General features: G+C 42.9%; 1 protein-coding gene across 1 annotated transcript in view; it reads right to left on the reverse strand.

Moving 5' to 3' along the window:
• Nucleotides 1-19,150, reverse strand: part of IQCH (IQ motif containing H) — a 72,759-nt gene that overhangs the window by 3,462 nt on the left and 50,147 nt on the right. Inside the window, exons 17-20 of the mRNA XM_075714129.1 lie at nt 18,587-18,873; nt 5,773-5,940; nt 2,462-2,587; nt 955-1,016 (exon numbers count right to left, since the gene is read on the reverse strand). Of these exons, the coding sequence (XP_075570244.1) occupies nt 955-1,016; nt 2,462-2,587; nt 5,773-5,940; nt 18,587-18,873 (643 nt within the window). The remainder of the gene's footprint in view (nt 1-954; nt 1,017-2,461; nt 2,588-5,772; nt 5,941-18,586; nt 18,874-19,150) is intronic.

A 19,150-nucleotide genomic window follows, 5' to 3' on the forward strand; every position in this document is an offset into this window, starting at 1 on the left:
TCCATAAGATCACGACATCGTGACTTGCAGGCAGTTTGTAAGCCACTGCAAGATCCTCTTCTGCAAAGCTAGTTGTTCCTCATATTCGTTACTGCTATCTAAGCGTAATTTCTTGCACCTGGTTCCAAGTGAATGTAATTCTATTTTTCATACTGTTTCTTCAATTTGTCAAGATCGTTTTGAATTCTATTCCTGCCCTCCAAAATACTTGCGGTCACATCCAGCACTCGAGGAAGCTGTTTTCTTATCCAGGTCATTAATGAAATAGCTCCAGCAGCAGAGGAATACAGAACAGACTGAGAACAGACCATTTCAGCCCCTCACTCATTATTTCCTATTTTGGCAGTAAACTTTACGTAAATTCTCTCTGAGGAGAGGTTTTCCATCAGCGTATAGTAGATTTGTGCAGATTATGCTTTCTTGGGCTTCTTAGGAGAGGTTCATTATGCCTAAAGAATTACCAAACTATCAGATCTGCTGTTGCCTGAGTGCCATTGATCACTTTGTGAAGAACAATATAAAAAGGCATTAAACTTCAACCTTCTTTGCATCATGTATAGGTAAGTTTTTAATAACGTTGCCTGTAAAAGTAAGCCCGTGCTAATCCGTGCGCTCTCGCAGCTAGATTGCTATGACAGCGAATTAGCTCTTGTAAAGCTAATTGCAGTAGGTCTTTAGTCTGCAATGCGGTCAGGCTTTGATCTAAGCAGATTCCTGTACTTTTCTTTTTTTATTACCAAATGCTGTTATTAGCAAAAGCCTCCCTAAAACTTTTCAAAAGGCCGGTCTTACTTTTTTGAACAGTAGAGTGACTTGAGCGTGTGGCGTTCAGATCGTTCATTTCCTGCGTGACCGCCGCCGGAGCCCAAGCCAGCACGTGCGGTGGTGTCACTCTTCAGATCAAGCGTGTTCCCAACTGTTTATCAGACCGTGGAACTGACAGCGTATACTTACATCATTCCCAATCTGTATCGCTTCTGATCTTCGTACAATATAAAAACTGTTCCCTGTTTTGCCTGTTCAATAAAAAGACAAAGTTGCTTTAATTACCCCTAAAATAGTGATCATTATAATAAATGTATTAAACACGGAGAGTGAGTACATAACCATATCTAAGAAAGGCTAGCTTTGAATTGCGTGTAATGGATTATTGCTTGGTGGAAGTAGATTATTGCTCTAACTTACTGCAGAGAATACAATACCTTAACTTTATGTAAACAGAATACATACAGCAGTCTATTCAATAGCAAATATTTTTGTCCCCCAGTAGGAAGAGAGGGTCATAAGTATCTTAAAAATTATCTCCTTATACAGTTATTTTTATCAAGAGACAGGTTAACCCCAAAAAGCCTTACACACGCTTGGAAGACAGTGAAAATATGTTTAGGTTTTCCTGTTCTTAGAGTTGATACTTCACCTTCGATATACACGGGACACAAACTTTCATTAACCTTCTGCTCTGGTTCATCATGGGCCTGATACTGGTGACAGTTTGGTCAGCAGCAAAACTGAGAGTTTGATTTTTAGATGTGCTGAGCAACAGTTACCGCGTGTCGCTGAGAGAGGTCTCACGGACAGGTGCCGGCCCTGGGGAGGGCTTGTACTGAGAACACGCGTAAAGCATCAGCTTCACTTCCCAGCGAAGCCCCGCGCCCTGGGATCGGAAATCTCTATCTGCTGTCCTGTCTGCGTACCATCCTCTGAACCCTTTTACGGTTCTGTTCATAAGCCTTAAGCGCTTCCTTTCCTAGCAAAGACTGCCTTTCCATTTCTTCACTCCTCTTTCTGTTCTCCGTTACCACCTGACCTCTTGGCCGCTGAAGGTGTATCTTCTCTTACGGGTACGAGGTGTGTGAAAGGGCCACATGATGGCCAAGCTCTCTCATGAGAACTCGGTGCTAGCATGGTCCCTAAGCCAAGCACAGCTCCCTGGCTGACAGCCATAATCCGTCTTGCCCGCAGAGCCGTGCCAGCGAACCCGCCAGGACAGCATTCTCTCCGTAGTCTCCGAGGGACACACCGCCTCGCTCCCTACTGTGCAACACAAACGCCTCGTACTCCTCATCCTTCGCTGCTTCCAGTCGTAAGCCAAATCAGATCAATATCTCGGTACTGCAGTTCTTCAAGGCTTATACCCCAGCTAAAGTAAGCTGACAGGTAAGCGTTACAATACGGGACTAATTTTTACAGGGACTACAGAGGACCTTTATGCAATTCAGAGATCATTACTTAGCATCATGAAAACAATTTAAAATAAAATAAATTCTGATGTATACCGAGTCCTCTTCAGCAAAACTGTAGAGCAACACCTCACCGTGTTTTTAACAGAACCCTTAAACATTCTATTATGCTAAACAGAACACAAACTTTACATTGTGCTAAGTGGTTTCACCATATTAGAATTTACATACAAAAATTATGCAGAGCGAATATCACGTTTTCTAATCTTTCCCGTTCATACCTGGAGGTCAAATCCAACACCATGAGCTTTACACATCTGGAGGAGAACATTATAGCGGATTACTGAAAGGGTGGAGTGCCTCAGTTGACTACTTGCTACTGCGCACCGGTTGCTTATTGGAGAAGGCTAGAGAAAACAACACCGGATTCTTTATTTTCATACCGGTTTATATCAGAAACCAACAATTTAAAATGGCTTTTTCCTCAGTGAACTCATATTAAGTGTGTGGTATGACTCCGTTTGGAGGAATTCCTGTTCATCACAATTATCTATTGAACATAGGCATTTCCATGCAGCAAAATTAAATCCTCAGCTCGCACTGTACGTAATGTACGTAAAATATAGATCAGGTCTACAGAATCACTCTTTATGAACTGAATTTTGATGTTTTCACAGCTTCATTGGTAACTGAGCCCTGTCATATCGTTCTAAGCATCAAGCATTGGAACAGGCTGCCCAGAGAGGTGGTGGAGTCCCCATCCCTGGAAGTGTTCAAAAAACGGGTAGATGTGGCACTTCGGGATATGGTTCAGTCTCGTCTACCCTTGATTGGTTTAGGTGGGCTTGGTAGTGTAGGTTAATGGTTGGACTGGATGATCTTAAAGGTCTTTTGCAACCTAGACGATTCTATGATTCTAAGTGGATCCTCTGAATCCATCCTGCCCTGTGGTAACATAGGTTGTTCTAGGAGTCAGCTCATCTCGTTAGCAGAAATTCCAAAGCAGATAACCAGTAGTTTTTGAAATTGGGTTTCTCCAAGACCCGAGCATTCTGCTACAGCATTAGCGTGCACAATTTTTCCAGCAGGTCTTTGAGGAGACCAGGCCCAGTGACTCCAAGGAGCTATACAGCTGATACCAGTGGAGTTCATAGAGTGGATAACAATCAGTACTGCATTTGAGTTGGAACCCCCATCAGTGCTTAGGACAAAAGAATAGAGATGTTGCACTGAGTAGAACTGAATGGAGATGTTCTTCTAAACCAAGGCTTTCCTCTGATGTTATGTTTAATACCGGACTGTTCATTCCGATTGGGGATACTGCACGTTGAAGCGTGTAATTTACAGTATTTTTTTCTAAAATGATATTTGTTTTGACATTGACTCATTTAAGTTGACATAGTTGAAATCCTTATATAATACATCTCTGCCTGAAAATTAATCATGTTTATAATATTCTGAGAATTAATAACACCCATTGCTCAAGTCATTAACTTAAAAAAGGAGCTTCCAAAATCTGTGCTCTGCAGTAGGGGACCACAAATAAATGAATGCTTGATAAAATAATCCAAGTAGCAGTTTAACAAGCGTAAACTTGAATGTGGCTGCAATAACACAGAACTATTGTTTAAGGGTTGGCATCAGGTTGATGAGGTGCTTATTTCAGCTACAAAGCATGCATACACATGCATAATGAACTGCAGTATGAATTATTAATGTGTTGCTTATTTAGCCTCATCTGTCTAGAAGATAATGTATCCTAACTATAATGAGTGATTGGTTTTGTACATAATTACAGTAGCAGCAGTATCTAGGAAATTTGTTCTTTCAAAGAAGGATTTCTAAAAATAAAATCATCACACAAACTCAGTTGCTGCTCCATTTTATCAAAATCAAACCTACCAGGATTGAGAATATATAATAAATTAAAAGGGACAGAATCATTATTAACATCATAATTTTACACAAAGTGTTTTACTTAATCATTCATTACAGATCATGTGCTGTAAAAGCATTTGTCTCTTGGTTTGTTTGTTTTGTTTTCTGAAGATATTTTCCTGAGAGAGTGCATTTTTGTAGTTAACTCTTAAGGTGATAAAAACCTCAGAAATACAGGAAGAAGAAAAATAGAGGATATAGTGACAATTTATGTTAGTTCTGACAGAATTTTAATTAAAAAAAAAGTTGCTACTCGATTACTTTTCATTTCTAAAACTTGTTCTACTGGGACTAATCATATCTAATTTACTTCTCTCCAACTAAAAGTGGCTGCTTGACAAGAACAATAGATCAAGAGCTCATTAACCTCTAAATTATAGCTCCATGGCATTTTTGGAATGGTGCTACATTCCTCCTCTCTGTATGAAAAAAAGGAGTTGTGACTCTTCTGTCAAAACGTGTAAAACGGCATCTGGTTTATATCTGGATGCGCACATGTACTTACACATACATTTCTTAGTCTCTGACTTTTCTAAAGGCCTTTCTTCCCTTTTCGGAGGGACAGTCTCAGGGTGCAGAGCCATCCTGCATCCCGCCCCAAGACTGACCAGCATAATAAGCAAGTCATATGTGAACCATGCTTCGGTGACAGTGTGCTTGTAAGGATATCAAAGCAATGCACAGCTGCCATCTTATTTAAAATCACTTCCCTGGGAGGCGCGATTACGGACACTACCTTAAGAGTTTTTAGAGAGATTAAAAGTGCGATCCACAAGAGCCACAGCACTCATCATTTCGTACCGAAACCTGCCATCCCGAGCGCCTCGGCTTTGGGGGCACGCCAGGGCTCGGCTGTCTTGCTCGGTGTTGCGAACAGGCGCTTCTGCCCCTCGGGCTTTGTAACACCGGTCCAGAGAGCGCCAGCAGGAGGGGGCATGACGGCGTATTCCTGCTTGGGGGACTCGCCTCCGTGAGGGTGCTGTGAGTTTGTCTTCCTGTTCAAATGGCTGCGTCCGTAATTAATACTGAATATTAACGCCGAACAGTTAGATGGATGCAGAACTGAATGAAGGTTCTGAGAACCAGCATTTGGCGTCGACTCAGGTGAGAGCTGGGGGGGATTTAGGGGCGCAGATCCTTCTGCAGGTGTAGCCCTGACTCTTTTACCCTGTGTTTCGTGCGTGAAAGTACAAAGCTGGGCTAGGCCTTCGGTGCTCTAACTTCTGATCCCAAATCAGAGCTCCTGAGCTGTAGGCTCAGATTTCTTCTTGACTGCTTTTGAGTTACTCCTATAGTCGGGGCAGCGCTTTTGCCTCCTTCCTTCTTCTTGCAACATATAAATTACCACATTTTTTACAACTGAAAACTACCTGAAATATTTAGAAGTTAGTTACTACCACAAATCAATATTACTGAGCACAAAGGATGAATAATCAGGTACCCAATAAGCATCCACAACCTTTCCTTTAATTTCTAATGTGATGGCATCCCATTTACTTTATTAACCTCGTAAAATCTAAAAATAGCAGTTTAAAATCTGAAAGAAGCTGATTCAGCTCCCCTAGAATAGTGATCTAGGACAGATTTTAACTTTTAATTAATAATAATATATAATTAAATTAATAATTTTGTTTGTAAACAAATCACTGCTTACAGTTTGTGTCTTCTCATGCTGAATGCGTTGGCTTTTCATTTTACTTGAACCAAGAGATACTTCGAAGCGGCTAGAGCGACAATCCAGATTTCCATCTGTCACGTACAACATGAGCTGAGTCAAGGCCAGCTGGTCACTATAGCAAAGGTCAAGGTCTGTTGCCCATACCTAATTAAAACACAAACAGGTGCATTAAAATTAACAAAGTAAAAAAGAAAAAAAGGAAAAAGAGGACAAGAAGGGTGAAACTCAGCAGTCATGTAAAGGAACATCTATGCCTTTATTTTCATGCATGTTGGTATGCATACTTATCTTTTCCTTGTGCTGGTGCATCGTTGGCAGCGATAAACCACTTCCAAACCAGAACAATCAGAATTCTTTCATAACTTCAAAAGTAACTTTTCAGAGAAAACCGAAAGGCTAAGGACAAAACAGTGACCTGTACTACCAAGATTTTAGCAACGATTAGAAAAAGTAGATAGATGAGCTCAACAGCTGTAAAGCCTGTATCACATTAAATAGGTAATTATCTAAATACTAAATATCACACCTGGATTTTTCAGCTGAAGAATAATTAAGGTCAAATAAAGTCAACCTTGAGTTACAAATAGGTATTTTGAGATAGAAAAAGGGAAGTTCCAGAAGGCAAAGCTAAACTGAGTAAAAGGATTTGGGAGGTGTGGAATCCACGTGTAAGAATACGTATCGGTCATCGCAGGGGTTGAGCAAAGCCCGTTCCTGTTGCAATACATGGCCTTATCAAGCAGCGGATACTTCGGCATGTAGAAATCCATATGATGCGTGGCATGGTTCTGCTTCCACTCACGCTGCTGTTTTGTGGCGTGGCGCTAATTCAGATTTAAACTCGCGTAACTACACAAGAAATCAGACCGTAAGATTGTAGGGCTGCCAGCGGGACGTGTCCCACGGGCAGGCGGAAGGGAAGCCCACCCCACCCTTGTACAAGATGTACTTGCAGGCAGTGGAAAAAGCCTCCTGTAAACCTCAAGAAGATTTCAAAGCATTAAAGCACGCAGGAGTCGGGCAGGATTTGTGAGGCCAGTCCATGCCGAGGGCGTAGCGGAAGGAGGTACCGGGGACTGCTTTGGCGAGGCTCCTCCGCCCCCAATAACCTGAGCATGGCTGTACCCGTGAGTTTTTCCCATTTAAAAAATGCTCATGCCTACTACGCCAATGAGAAATGTTAACGCACGCAAATATCTGCCCTACAGTGGACCCCTTTAAAACAAATCTAGCAGTGAGTGACTTGAATAAGCCTTTGAATGGTAAATGGCGTCATTATAAGGATATTAAGAGGTCAGGCAGTCAAGGCCTCTTGGTAAACTGGAGTTAATTTCTGAATCATATGCACATAGTAATGCCCTTTTTATAATGGTGAATAAATCACATCAGTAACAGTTGTTAATATCTAACTGCCAAGTATCTGTTGCTGTATTAAATATCCTATTTGTCAACTTAAACATTTCCTGCTGCACGGTATAAAATGCAAATCGGATGCTAATGGCTGGCTTTACTTAGTAATAGGGGAATATTCCCCAATTATGCTGCTTAATTTTCTTCAATAATTTATTCTTTATCATCACTTCTGCAAGACAGGAAGGAACTTTCATGTCGATTTATACTTTTCCAGTATGTGCTAACCTTTTCAATGAGCTGAACAGTACTTATAAACTATACATACTGTAGAAGCGTTACGTTCATTTCCATAAATATTGTCAACAGACCAGTAACAGCCAATGTGTCTTGAACCTTGTTTGAGTTGGATTTTCGATTCGGAGCTAAAGCTTTGCCCCCAGAAAGAGATGGTAGTGGGGATGATGAGGGGACCAGGGACTCTTGAAAATCTTGGATATCCAAGGACTCTTCACTAGCTCAAAGTGAACCGGTTGCTCTTAGTCCAGCCCCTGATATCACAGCTGCATTGCTCAGACCTCAAGGTCTGCACCAGCAGTATCTGAAAGCTTTGTTGATGCACGAACAGAGGGGCAGGAGGCAAGCTTGACTAAAGGTGGGTCATAAAACAGCCAAGATGGAAAAACCACGGAAGTTAAGCAAAGTAGTGCATCTGGGTAAGTACAAGGGCTGTGTTCTGACAACGTGCAGAGAATGGGTTGAGCGTTTTACAGCAGATAAAGCGTTAAAAACACAGCCTGGCAAACATAAACAGCCATTAGCAGAAGACAAATTCATTACACCCTGGTAGAGATTCAGGCAAACCGTACCAAGCGTGGGATAGCACACAGGTTTTGCAGGAGTTACTCAACAAATCCCATGTTGTCAGTAACTAAAATTAAAGTACGTGCAAGTGACATTGTTTTAATTTCAGATGTAGAGAAGAGACCCATTAATTACTTGTGTGATACATTTCACATAATCTGAACAAAAACCCAGCGTGCCAGCCTGGCTCTAACGCCCCGCTGGCACGTTCCCAGTCGCTGCTCTGGGAATGCACAGAAACGTTCCGGATCCTTGCACCAGGGGATGGCTCCAGCCTCATCTCTGCCCAAGGAAGGGGCTGTAACACAGGGAAGAGGAGAAAAAGCTTTTAGCAGGGCATGTTTCATGCTGGAAATCATGAGACCGACCAAATGCTCGCTTAAGGAGTTTCTGTTTACTTTCAGAGTGTATCAACTAGTTATTTTGGACATGGCTTCATCATCTCAGACCGACTAACCTCATACCGTTGCCTACAAAATTAAGGGTCCAGATCAACAGGGTGGACTGACGGCCCTACCGTGTAACAAAGGAAGGTGTCCGTCCCCTCCCCTGCCTGTTACTCTAACATTGTACGGAAGGACAGCTCTAAACACCTACTTAAGCTTCAGCCACAGTTACATTCTACATGGGTAAAGTCATCATATTTTTTGCTTTTTTAAATATAGGGTGTAGATCTCCACAAGCACAAGGGGGAGGAAGGCAAATGTGGCTGGAAGCCACCTGTCCACCTCCTTTCATTCTGGGCCTGCAGCTGATCCACCCCTACTGCAAGTTAAAGCAGCCAAATGGTCATTAATGCGTGCCAGCTGGGATCACCCCCAAGGATTCTTTTCCTGGCTCAGGGTTGTCAGAGAACACTATATTGTGGCCACGTCCCTTTCTGCCCTGGATGCGTCCCAGAACATCCCTAATGTGGGGAGAAAAGGAAGAAGGATCAGATGGCATAAGATTCCAGCTTTATCCTCACAGGGGATTCCCTTCTGCCATGGAAATCCAGAAGTGCCCTTTAAATCCCCTTTGTACTGCTACAGAAACGGGAAAGACTCAGGGCCTGGGCAATGGGTCTAACTTTATTTTCATGGACAATTTTTTCCCATTTTATGAGTTCAAATGCGAGCCAGATCATTAGTAACTAGTTGAGACTGAAGTCTTCAATGGAACAATTTCTAAGTCCCATTCCAGTTCCTGAAGGTCACAGGCGCTTTTTGCAAAGTTATAGCAGTCGGGCAATAGCCAACATTTTTGGCAGTTTTGAGCAAGGATGGAAGTTCGGCAGGCCTGAGTCTGGCTGCTGGAGCCGTGTGAAGACAACAGCTACGCAGCTGCTTGTAGTGCTCTTATTCTGGAAGTAGGCAGCGGACATCTGTGTGCTGTCTCCATCAGCCTGGCACCTCCCACCAATAATATATCAATATATATTCCCAAATGGAAAGGGGTAGCTCATTAGATCGTACTAAGCACATGTTGACTGTATTGAAGTTAGCAGGTGTCCCTTGAGTGTGATGACCTAAAATTAACTGTAATAAAGAAAAGAGCACCAGAATCTTTTATATCTGCATCTAAAGAATTCTAGTTAGGTGGACTCTATAGCTGATGACTTCTTATTTTCTGTGAAGATGTTACCAGGCTCATGCTAAGATCACATATTCCCACTGCTTTGAAAGTGCTCTTTGGCATGCAGAGCACCAAGCTAAATCAGTATGGCTAGGGCTGCCGTCAGCAGCAAACACGGAGAACATCACAAACTGAGAAAAACAGCTAATGTTAGAGCAAGAAGAGCTACGCATCACGCGTACATGACCAATTTGGGCAGTATAGTTTCATAGAATAGAATAGAATCATAGAATCGTTTAGGTTGGAAATGACCTTTAAGATCATCCAGTCCAACCATTAACCCACACTACCAAGTCTACTCTAAGCCAATCAAGGGTAGACTAGACTAAAAATTTAGACATACCTATTGCTCTCTCTTCTGCTTCTTTTGCCATATTAAAATCTCAGAGCATGGGAAGCTCTCAGCTTGGCTTTCTTTCCATTCTGCAGTCCTGATGCTGCCAGCCAGCCTTAACGAAGCATCACGCAGCGTGCGACCAAAGAGGTAGGCACAGAAAAGAGGGTACGGTGGAGAAGAAAGCAGTGTTAACCAAGGTGGCACCAGTTGCCCCAAATGGAGACACAACTCCTTTCAGGTGAAAGGGTAGTCTCTGGGAAGGATGACAGGGACTTTCACAGTAGAGCTGATTCCATGGACGGCTCCTCCAGCGGCTCAGAGGCACAGAGCACCGTGCGAGGAGGAGGAAGGGCCATTTACAGACTTCCAGCACTGCTCCCCACCGTTGCTCGGATTGGATTGAAGGCTTCGCCCACATATTCCTCGGTTCCCTGCATACTTTGTAGCACTAGATTGTATATGGCAAATAAAAAGGCGCTCACCATTTTTGACCTTGCCACTTGTAACTAGAAGGAGCTCAGGCAGACTCCCACCATTAACGCCTTTGAACACCGTGAAACGTAGAAGCAGTTGAAACCGATGCAGAAGTCAGGGGTGAAAGGTAAGAGCGGCACTACGTGAGCTCTAAAGAAAAAGTACACAGCATCAGATAAAAGCAGCAAAGAACAGATCTTGATATAGTTTCCGGCAATGCCGGAAAAAGTTACAGTGGAGCAAAGGAGCACCGCTTTCCAGCAAGGTTCCCGTTTCAAAGGGAGGAGCATCCTCCCCAGTAAAATAAGCAGGAGGTGACATTTCTATCTGTGGCAGACTGTAACTGAAAATACCCTTCACGCAGAAAGGTGAGACTACTGAAAGCGATTCAAGGCTTTTCACTGTGTCCTGGGACACAGAATAGTACCTGTTCCTGAAGTCTATTAAAAAAAAAAAAACCATACACCCAAAACGAATGAAAGCATTTCTTACAAACGTCAACCCAGTTCCACCTTTGTGGCACATAACCTTCCAAACAGTGTAACAGCCCCACAGAGCTCCAAGCACAGGGGGAACAAATGGAACATCAGACCTACTTACGAGTTTGGGCTGTTCTCTTCGCAGGCTAGAAAGTTCTTTTAGGTCCAGCTTTCTAGTAACATCTATTGGATTGCAACGGGTTTTCCTTTGAAGTAATACATAAAATGGGCGTCAAAAGCTTCTAGAATGCCTGGAAAATCTGAGCTGTGGTGTTTGGGGTGTGTGAGTGGGGGCGTGTATTTATTTTTTTATTTTATGACTAGATTTCCGTAGTCTATAAAGCAATGTCTGTGGAGGTCAGGCAGTTAACCAGATGAATTAACATCTCCAAGTAAATCAGGAGCTGTTAGAAGAAGGCCTGTGCAAAGGTCAAGTTTAAGTAAAGATAAAGAATGATACCATCATACAGATTAACAAATGTCTGTTACTTGAGTCCATCCTCATTTTCTGAGGATATACAACAAGGGCATGTATGCAATTGTAGGTATTTACAATCATAGGTATCACATCCTGATAGGATTGCATGGGAAATTAGCATAACATAAGGAGCTTTAACTTGAGATTTTGGGACTTTCAGGACACTTACATGTTCAGAAATTAAACTGGAACAGAGCTCACTTGTGCAGTCTTGAACTGATACTTGATTTTCAAACAAATGAAAGTTCAGAGATAATCGGATCTGTGTTTTCATTATGACTTATGGTTTAAGAAAAAAAAAAGTAGAGGCAGTATTTAAGATTTTAGATAGTCTTACGAGTGGTAAGATTTTCAATTAAGCTAAGCAAAGCACAGATTAGGACTTTCCAGAATCCCACCACTAGGGAAAAAAAAAAAAAAAAAAAGGAAATATATCCTGCAAGACTTACTGGCTGTTTTGTCCAAGGAAATACACTGAGGTCTGGAATTGCTCCCTTTTACACAGGCTGCCAAGAGACGCTCTCCTTCAGCCCACACAGCTTAAGAGCCTGTGCTTCATGGTAAAGACATCTCAAGTGAATAAAGTCACAATTATAGTGTAATTCTTTACAACTGCCATAAAAATGCTTCAGCTTTAAAACGTAAACTTGAGAAGGGAAGAAAACATCAATTGTTAAAGAGTTACTAAATTATAGCTTTTCTTTCTCCAGTTTAACTGTTTTATCTGCATCTAGTATTGATGTCTGCGTTATTATAAAGAGCACACCTGCCATTTTTAAAGAAGTGGTTGAATGACACTGTAAAAATGTCAATTAGTAAAATATTAATGCAGCTTGGGCATTGAAAAGAGAGCTTCTTTTATGACTTTTAAAATTCGCAATAGAATTGATTATTTCAGCAGCGATCGCAGACAGGATCTTATCTGGCTGCCATCTCGTGGCAGCTGCTGGGATGGTCTGGTGCTGGCCCAAAAACGTAAATTTTAGGGCCCTAGAACTGGCCCTAACTGCTACCCTGCTAAATATAAGGTTGGAAGACGATTAATGAAAATACTGTGTCTCTTGTTTGGAAATAACACATAGAAAACGCTACATTCCGTCTGGAGAAATCTTAAGATGCATATGTGAATACAGAATAATGCATCCCACCGAAAGCGTCCCTCAAAGCAGTAACTAAATTGTCACAGCAGAGCTGACCGACGGGCTTCGGGACGTCTGAACGCTGCTCTTCCTAGCCCCAGCCCGCCCTGCGTGGCCGATGCTGGCTGGCCGCCCTGAAGCCATCCTCCCCAGGGTCTTTTTAAGCCACTGGAGCGGAGGGATAATACCCACCTAAAACTTCCCAACTCTATAATTCTCCTTTTGGTACGTTCTGCCTCATCTTTTCCTCTGTGCCCAAACTGAACTTAATCCGGTGTTCTCTCGCTATTGCTGCAAGAGGTACGGGGCTGCGTAAGCTATCAGACCGATGAAAAAGGTGACTTATGACCCCGCTTCTCCAAATTATCTGTCCACAAATCTATGGATGCAAGTAAGTTTATGCATTCAAGCAGTCCCACTCAATTAAACGGGCTTATTTAGGTGCAGCTCCTTGACAAGTTGGGATCTGAGCAGCATTCAGTCAATACTGCGTGAGACTTCACTTCGAAGGGTCAAGGCCTTGCTCTTACAGATCAGTCTTGGAAAACAGAGTGGGAATTGGAAGCAATTCAGTCCAAGTCATGCACCTACTTTTCCTCCTGCGCTTTTTCGCCCCAAGACAGTGAAAACAGCCTATCTCCATCTTCCTTTCCCTCAGGAGCAAATCACAGATGCTTATCACCAAGACAGAAATAGATTGCCGAGGCAAACGGAGAATTGGGTCAAGTCCCCAGCCCCTCAGATCCCTGCCGGGGTGCCACAGTCGGGCGGCTTGGGGCAGGCGATGCGTAACCCCGCGGGGACCTTGGCCGTGCTCAGCCCCCGCTGCGCTCCAGGGTGGGCAGCGCGGAGAGCAGTGCAGTCAGCGGTAGGCTCTGCCTTGCCACCTTCTTCAGCTAACCCAGTGCTGCCACTCCAGTCAGCCTCAGTTATACACAAAATAAACAATGAAATGCAAGAAATGACCAGCCGGGTCAGCTCAGTTGGTTAGAGCATGGTGCTAATAACGCCAAGTTCACGGGTTCAGTCCCTGCTCACTGCAGGGGGGTTGGGCTCGATGATCTCTCAAGGTCCCTTCCAATCCAAAGCATTCTACGATTCTATGAAATGAAGTACAATGCGCAGTAGACCGCAGGACGGACAGGTGTGAAGACTATCAGACAGGAGTTAGATCCTCCTACAGGCACTACCCGCCATGCTGCTGGTTGCAAACTGCAACCTCCTCCGGTGCTATCATAACTTAAGGAAGGGCTGTATGTCTCAGAGTTACTTGCCGCATGTAGAATCATAGAATGCTTTGGGTTGGAAGGGACCTTGAGAGATCATCGAGCCCAACCCCCCTGCAGTGAGCAGGGACTGAAGTAGAAGCAGTGGCAAACAGGCCAGCTAGGACTGCACACACAGCCACAGACCGAAGAGCTCCCCTGTGAGGACGAGGGAAAGGGAGCTGGGAGAGACTTGGGTACAAAGTAGAAACACATGGAAAGCCCCGTGGAAATATGAGGCAGCGCATCTTACGTCTGAAAGGTTACAGCATCACCCAGCTCCTCCAGGCCCAAGGACAGCGTCCCTCTTGTCACCTTTTGGTTAGTGTAGACTGCAAGAACTGCAAGAGAGTAAAGATACCGCTGTGTCCATGACGGGCGCAAAGCTCTGCAGCAACCCAGAGATGACTTTCTCATTTCTACATCCACTCTGCCTTCCCATCAACTTGTGCGTCTGACAGCCGCGCATTTTTCCTTATCCATCACGCAGAGCCTCTTTGCTACTAGTGCTCCAGAGGAACACAGCAATGTGGCAAAAGCATGCTGAAGGAAAATACTAACAGTAGTGATATTTAAAAATATAAGCAGTACCCCACTGTTCATATCAAAATTAATTTTATGTTTATGACATATAGATTTTTAAAGGCTTTCCAACGAAGAGCCTGAAACTCAAAGGACACACATTTCTGTCCTTTGCTCTGAAGTCCCCTTTGCACGAGCGCACAGAGGAAGTACATGTGAAGACAGGGATTGCAGCATACAGCTGCTCAGTCCGCGAAGGCAGAAATATGTTTTCACTTATTCGGGCCTTCACATTTCTTAAAGAGTTGTATTTATGTGGCATGTAACTTTATGAACGTTTTGGGGATTTTTAAGTATTTAAATACTCAGACTGTATTGGTAACAGATGTTCAATGATATATTTAATTTTTAGTTTTACTGAAAATATCATATATCAGTTGATATTTTCTGTAAAATACAACTTTGAAGGAATGCCTCAGTATACTGTACTTCCAGGAAATGTATCTGAGCCTTTCAGCTACTGCATTAAAGTGGGCACTTCGGAAATTAGTGAGCAAATGTTCTGAGAGTCTAATAGGATTTCTCATTTGCCAAAAAAATAGTGCTTTCAGGAGCACAATCTTTTGTGTAATCTCTCTCTCACAAGACAGATGGCATCATTAATTGCCTCTACATCTAGTTAAATTTAAAAACCTGTGCTTAAGTAATGTTAAAGTTGTAGTACACGCTGACAAACCTAGGAAATACTGAGTTAGAATCAACCAGAAAGAAGGCAAGAAAACCAAGACAGGACAGACAGGAGTAAGAAGAGACCACAAGAAACACCGACTGGTTTAATATGTCCTTGTTCATGCCAGGAACTGTCACAACCTTAATAATCTAGGAAGCGTTTCTGCGTTTCGGCGAACTCCTGGCTTGAGTCAAGCCATTGGCAAAACTCCCATTGACTTCTGTGGGTGAGAATGTCATCCCTTAATCTTTTTAAAGCAACTTTACGTGGAAGTTGTCCAATATGGCTTATCCGCAGTTCTAATTACAACGCCTGTGTAAATACATTTTGGGAGTCAAATGTAACTGTGATCTGTATTTCAAAGCTAACATTATTCCAATTCCGTGGTTTACCACAGTCACCCTACAGTGGTATCAGTTACCAAAAGCCCGATTTTAAGCCTTCTCTGAGCTTAAAACGGAATATAATTATCATAGCACTGCCAAAGAGCCAGCTTTTGCCAATAGATACCATATGCTAACTCTTTGGTTTTAAATACAAGCCCCGCATTTAAAGCCTTTTGTCGCACCGTACAAGCTGTGATTTTCAGATGCCTGGGAGAAACAGACACCCGAATGGATTTGAGCGCGTACAGCCACACCATCTTCTGAAAGTCCAGCCATACTACACAGCCTATCCCCTTAAATACAGATATGTTCCTTGCTACAGTTAAACACTCGTAAACAGTGAGGGTCCGAATTGAAGGCTGTAGAAGAAAACAATGTCAAAAGAGCAAAAAACCAAGAAGATGCATTGGAAACACAAGAAATAATTGAGACTTGATGCTCAGATCTTGAATTAGCATCTGTATCCGTACGCTAATTTTGAATTTGTATAGTGGTACCCAGTAAGCCCAGCAGTACTATTCATCACTAACAATAAGGATTTTATCTTTAAAAATTAGCTCATTTTCTTCAGTGTTCAAACACAAGGCCGCTACCAGAACCCAGATTTTACTTCATTTTGTTTTATTTCAGTCTAGCATTATGCTTTAGGTTTGTGCACCTGTCATAATATTCAATCCTGTTGGCCAATATCAACCAAATTGGGAAGAAGGCAAAATCATCAAATATGTTAAACTCCCGTGAGATTCCTAAAATAAGTAAATGGATGGAGAAAAGAGACCTTACTAGTGACCTTATGACAGGAAAGGCTGCAGGGTGAGTTCAGCTGGAGAACACGTGGGAACTTAACTTCAAGGCACAAATCTATGGGAAGCCTGGCTTCACTGTTTGTAAGCTCATGAAAGTGTATTTAGTTTTAAACAGATTACAGCATTCAATAACACCCTTAATTTGTTTTTTTACAGTGTCTGGTGAAAGAATTTAGTAGATTACATTGTGACAAAAGAAATCTGACCTTATAAATAAAACAAATGACAGGTTCCTCTGGCATAGAGACATACAAGATTAATATTTTGTTAAAAACTATGATCAAGGCTGATCGTCAACGTTCACGCCAGGGATTACATTGCATCTTCTCTTACTTATTTGCTCCTCGGCACTGAAAGCAGTGTGTGCTGGGACAGTATCTTCCATCGCTTACCAGATCTGAAAGTTCAGTTATGCGCTATAAGGGACAGGGGCCACCCCTCCTCTGCTTCCCTGCCATCGGAGGCAACAGCAGGTTCTGGAGTCAATACCCTTCTTCTGTCTCGATTTATTATATTGCTTTTTGTACTGTCAAACGGACTGCTGGCTACGAGGTTTTGCTGATAGGCTTGTAAACTCCGGCAGGGAGGACTAGGGTCACTCGAGCGGTTCTGATTTTACCTTTTAAAAAGGCCTCATTACTCACCTACACAAAAGACTCTCCTGGGCAGGATTCCATAAGGAAGCGTTTATTTAGTCCCTTCCATTCTGCTCAGTTATGCCTGATGTAAGGTCACACAGTGCTCCAGCACTCCGAAACTGCACTGGCTTCCTAGCAGCATTTTCCTTTGTAGGTAGTTCAAGGTGTTAACCTTGGAATATCATTCTTGGAAATGCTGCATTCTTCAGCCTAGACTCACCAAAAGGCCACCCATCTCTTCCCACATTGGCGCAACCCGTGCCTACAGTTAATGCGCCCACGGTATGATGTTTTCAGGACTGGAGGAAGTATGATATACTGTACAACTGAATTTCACAACGGGTCACACAGTACCTGGATCTGCTGATCTTCTGCTAAAGTATTCTGAAATACTCGAAAGCAAACGAACTACTAATTGCGTACACGTTTGCGCTGCAGCAGAAAGCGGTGCATGGCCTCCGGCTGTAGGATGGGAGCTGGAATGATGTCTTGCGCTGCTCTGCTGTCACGCACTACCCTCGATACCAGGCACGCAGAAAGCCTCCGAGCACTGACAGACCAAAAGGGCTCGGATAAAAGCCACCCAGGAGCCTGTGCAGCCCACGTGGAAGACTCGTTAGGACAAGGATCTACAGAGGGAATTCCACAGGAACATTTAACGCTAGAGATAAAGAGCTTAAGCCATCGCATGAGCACATCTTAAGAAGTTACTGCCCCTCAAGTGAGATGATGTAGATGCGTTGCATCCCTTGCTTCCCAGGCTGGGAAGCAATGCAGGTTCATTTCGATCCCTGCAAGGATATCTTTAATCGTATGCACTGCCATGTGACACACATTGACCTCAGTCTGTACGTTAATGCTGGGGAATAATTTTGTATCTGGTGTGAGATCACATCTGTCTGTCTTGCAGTAAATTCTTCTCTCGGACCAGGAGCCAAATGGAGAGCAGAAGTGGTTTGAATGAGTGTATTTTCCTTTTCGTTCACAATGAACCGATATCCCACAGTCAGCTGTCCCGTACCAGCTAAGAGACAGTAACTCCTGACCCAGGGCTGTAACTTCTTGAGATATGATAATGGGACTGCTTTCCATTACCTCTCTCTACTTAAATTAGCCATTACGATGTAAACCAAATTGTTCATCACCACCATCCTTTTTGCTATAAGAAATTGTCGCTATCTCCTCTTCCTCAGATTCATCCACAGACCTCAGCTCTGCATTCTTACAGACACTGGTTTACTCAAAAAGAGTACAGTAATCCCTATAATTATTTTTACAGAGCAAAATCCTAGAGGTTCAGAACATTCTGAGACTAAGATAATCTAATCATCTTAGCCGTAAGACCATTGTCTGTAATTGCCAGTTTAATGCAGAATGCACTTATTTTAGGAAAAGTCATTAGAAGAAATTAAAATATTATTTTCTTATCACTCAGCTTTGAAAGCAGCCCTACAGGCTTTGCTGGTTTGTTACTCTTCAGGCTGATGAAAAAGGTTCCTCAGGTCCACCTGGCAGATCAGGTCTAAATTTTATGCTACTGTTAGAATAACCATGTGCTTTACCCTCCCTCCACATGCCTTGCAACTCGGAAATAAAGTTTGCTCAAAAGGGCAAAGCTTTCTCCTGATAGCTGTTGGAATCAAGTAGGAAATCAGACATTTCTTGATCTCAGAGGGACGGCGTGAAATAACATATCTGCCCCACTCACCTGCTGCTCCATCGTTTGTGGATGGATGAAAGTCACAAAATCAACTGAGAAATAACCGAGCACTCCTTTAGATTTACAGGTTTCCCCAATTTTTAAGCAGAGTGAATTAAGAACTGCTGGATCAACAGAACATTGTGGAATGGTAGTGCCAGATGATCGCAAAGGACCGTCAGCATGGAGCTGGTCTCCAGATGACACTATTTTTATCTTGCCTGTTGGCTCTATCAGCATATCCACCGTAAGGTTTGTGACATTTTCTGAGAGCGGGAAGGCTTCTATCACACCACCTAGTAAGAAATGAATTAGCTGTTAAGCTAGTAATCAAATTCACATGTGATGCTCTTCAGAGTGCACAGAATGAAACCATCCAGCTCCTATTGTGCTCAGACACTGCAGGGAGGACTGCTATGGAGATACACCAAGTAAATAAATGTAATGTGAGCAGCATAGCTAGAACCCATGAATCTCTTAGAAGAGAAAGAAGGTATCTCATCTACTATAGCACCGTACAGTTCATCCAGTGGCTTTTGAGCTGCAAATGCTTTGCAAGCAGTTCCAGACTGG

Source organism: Pelecanus crispus, chromosome 7 (assembly GCF_030463565.1).
Source record: "Pelecanus crispus isolate bPelCri1 chromosome 7, bPelCri1.pri, whole genome shotgun sequence".
Classification (NCBI taxonomy): Eukaryota; Metazoa; Chordata; class Aves; order Pelecaniformes; family Pelecanidae; genus Pelecanus; species Pelecanus crispus.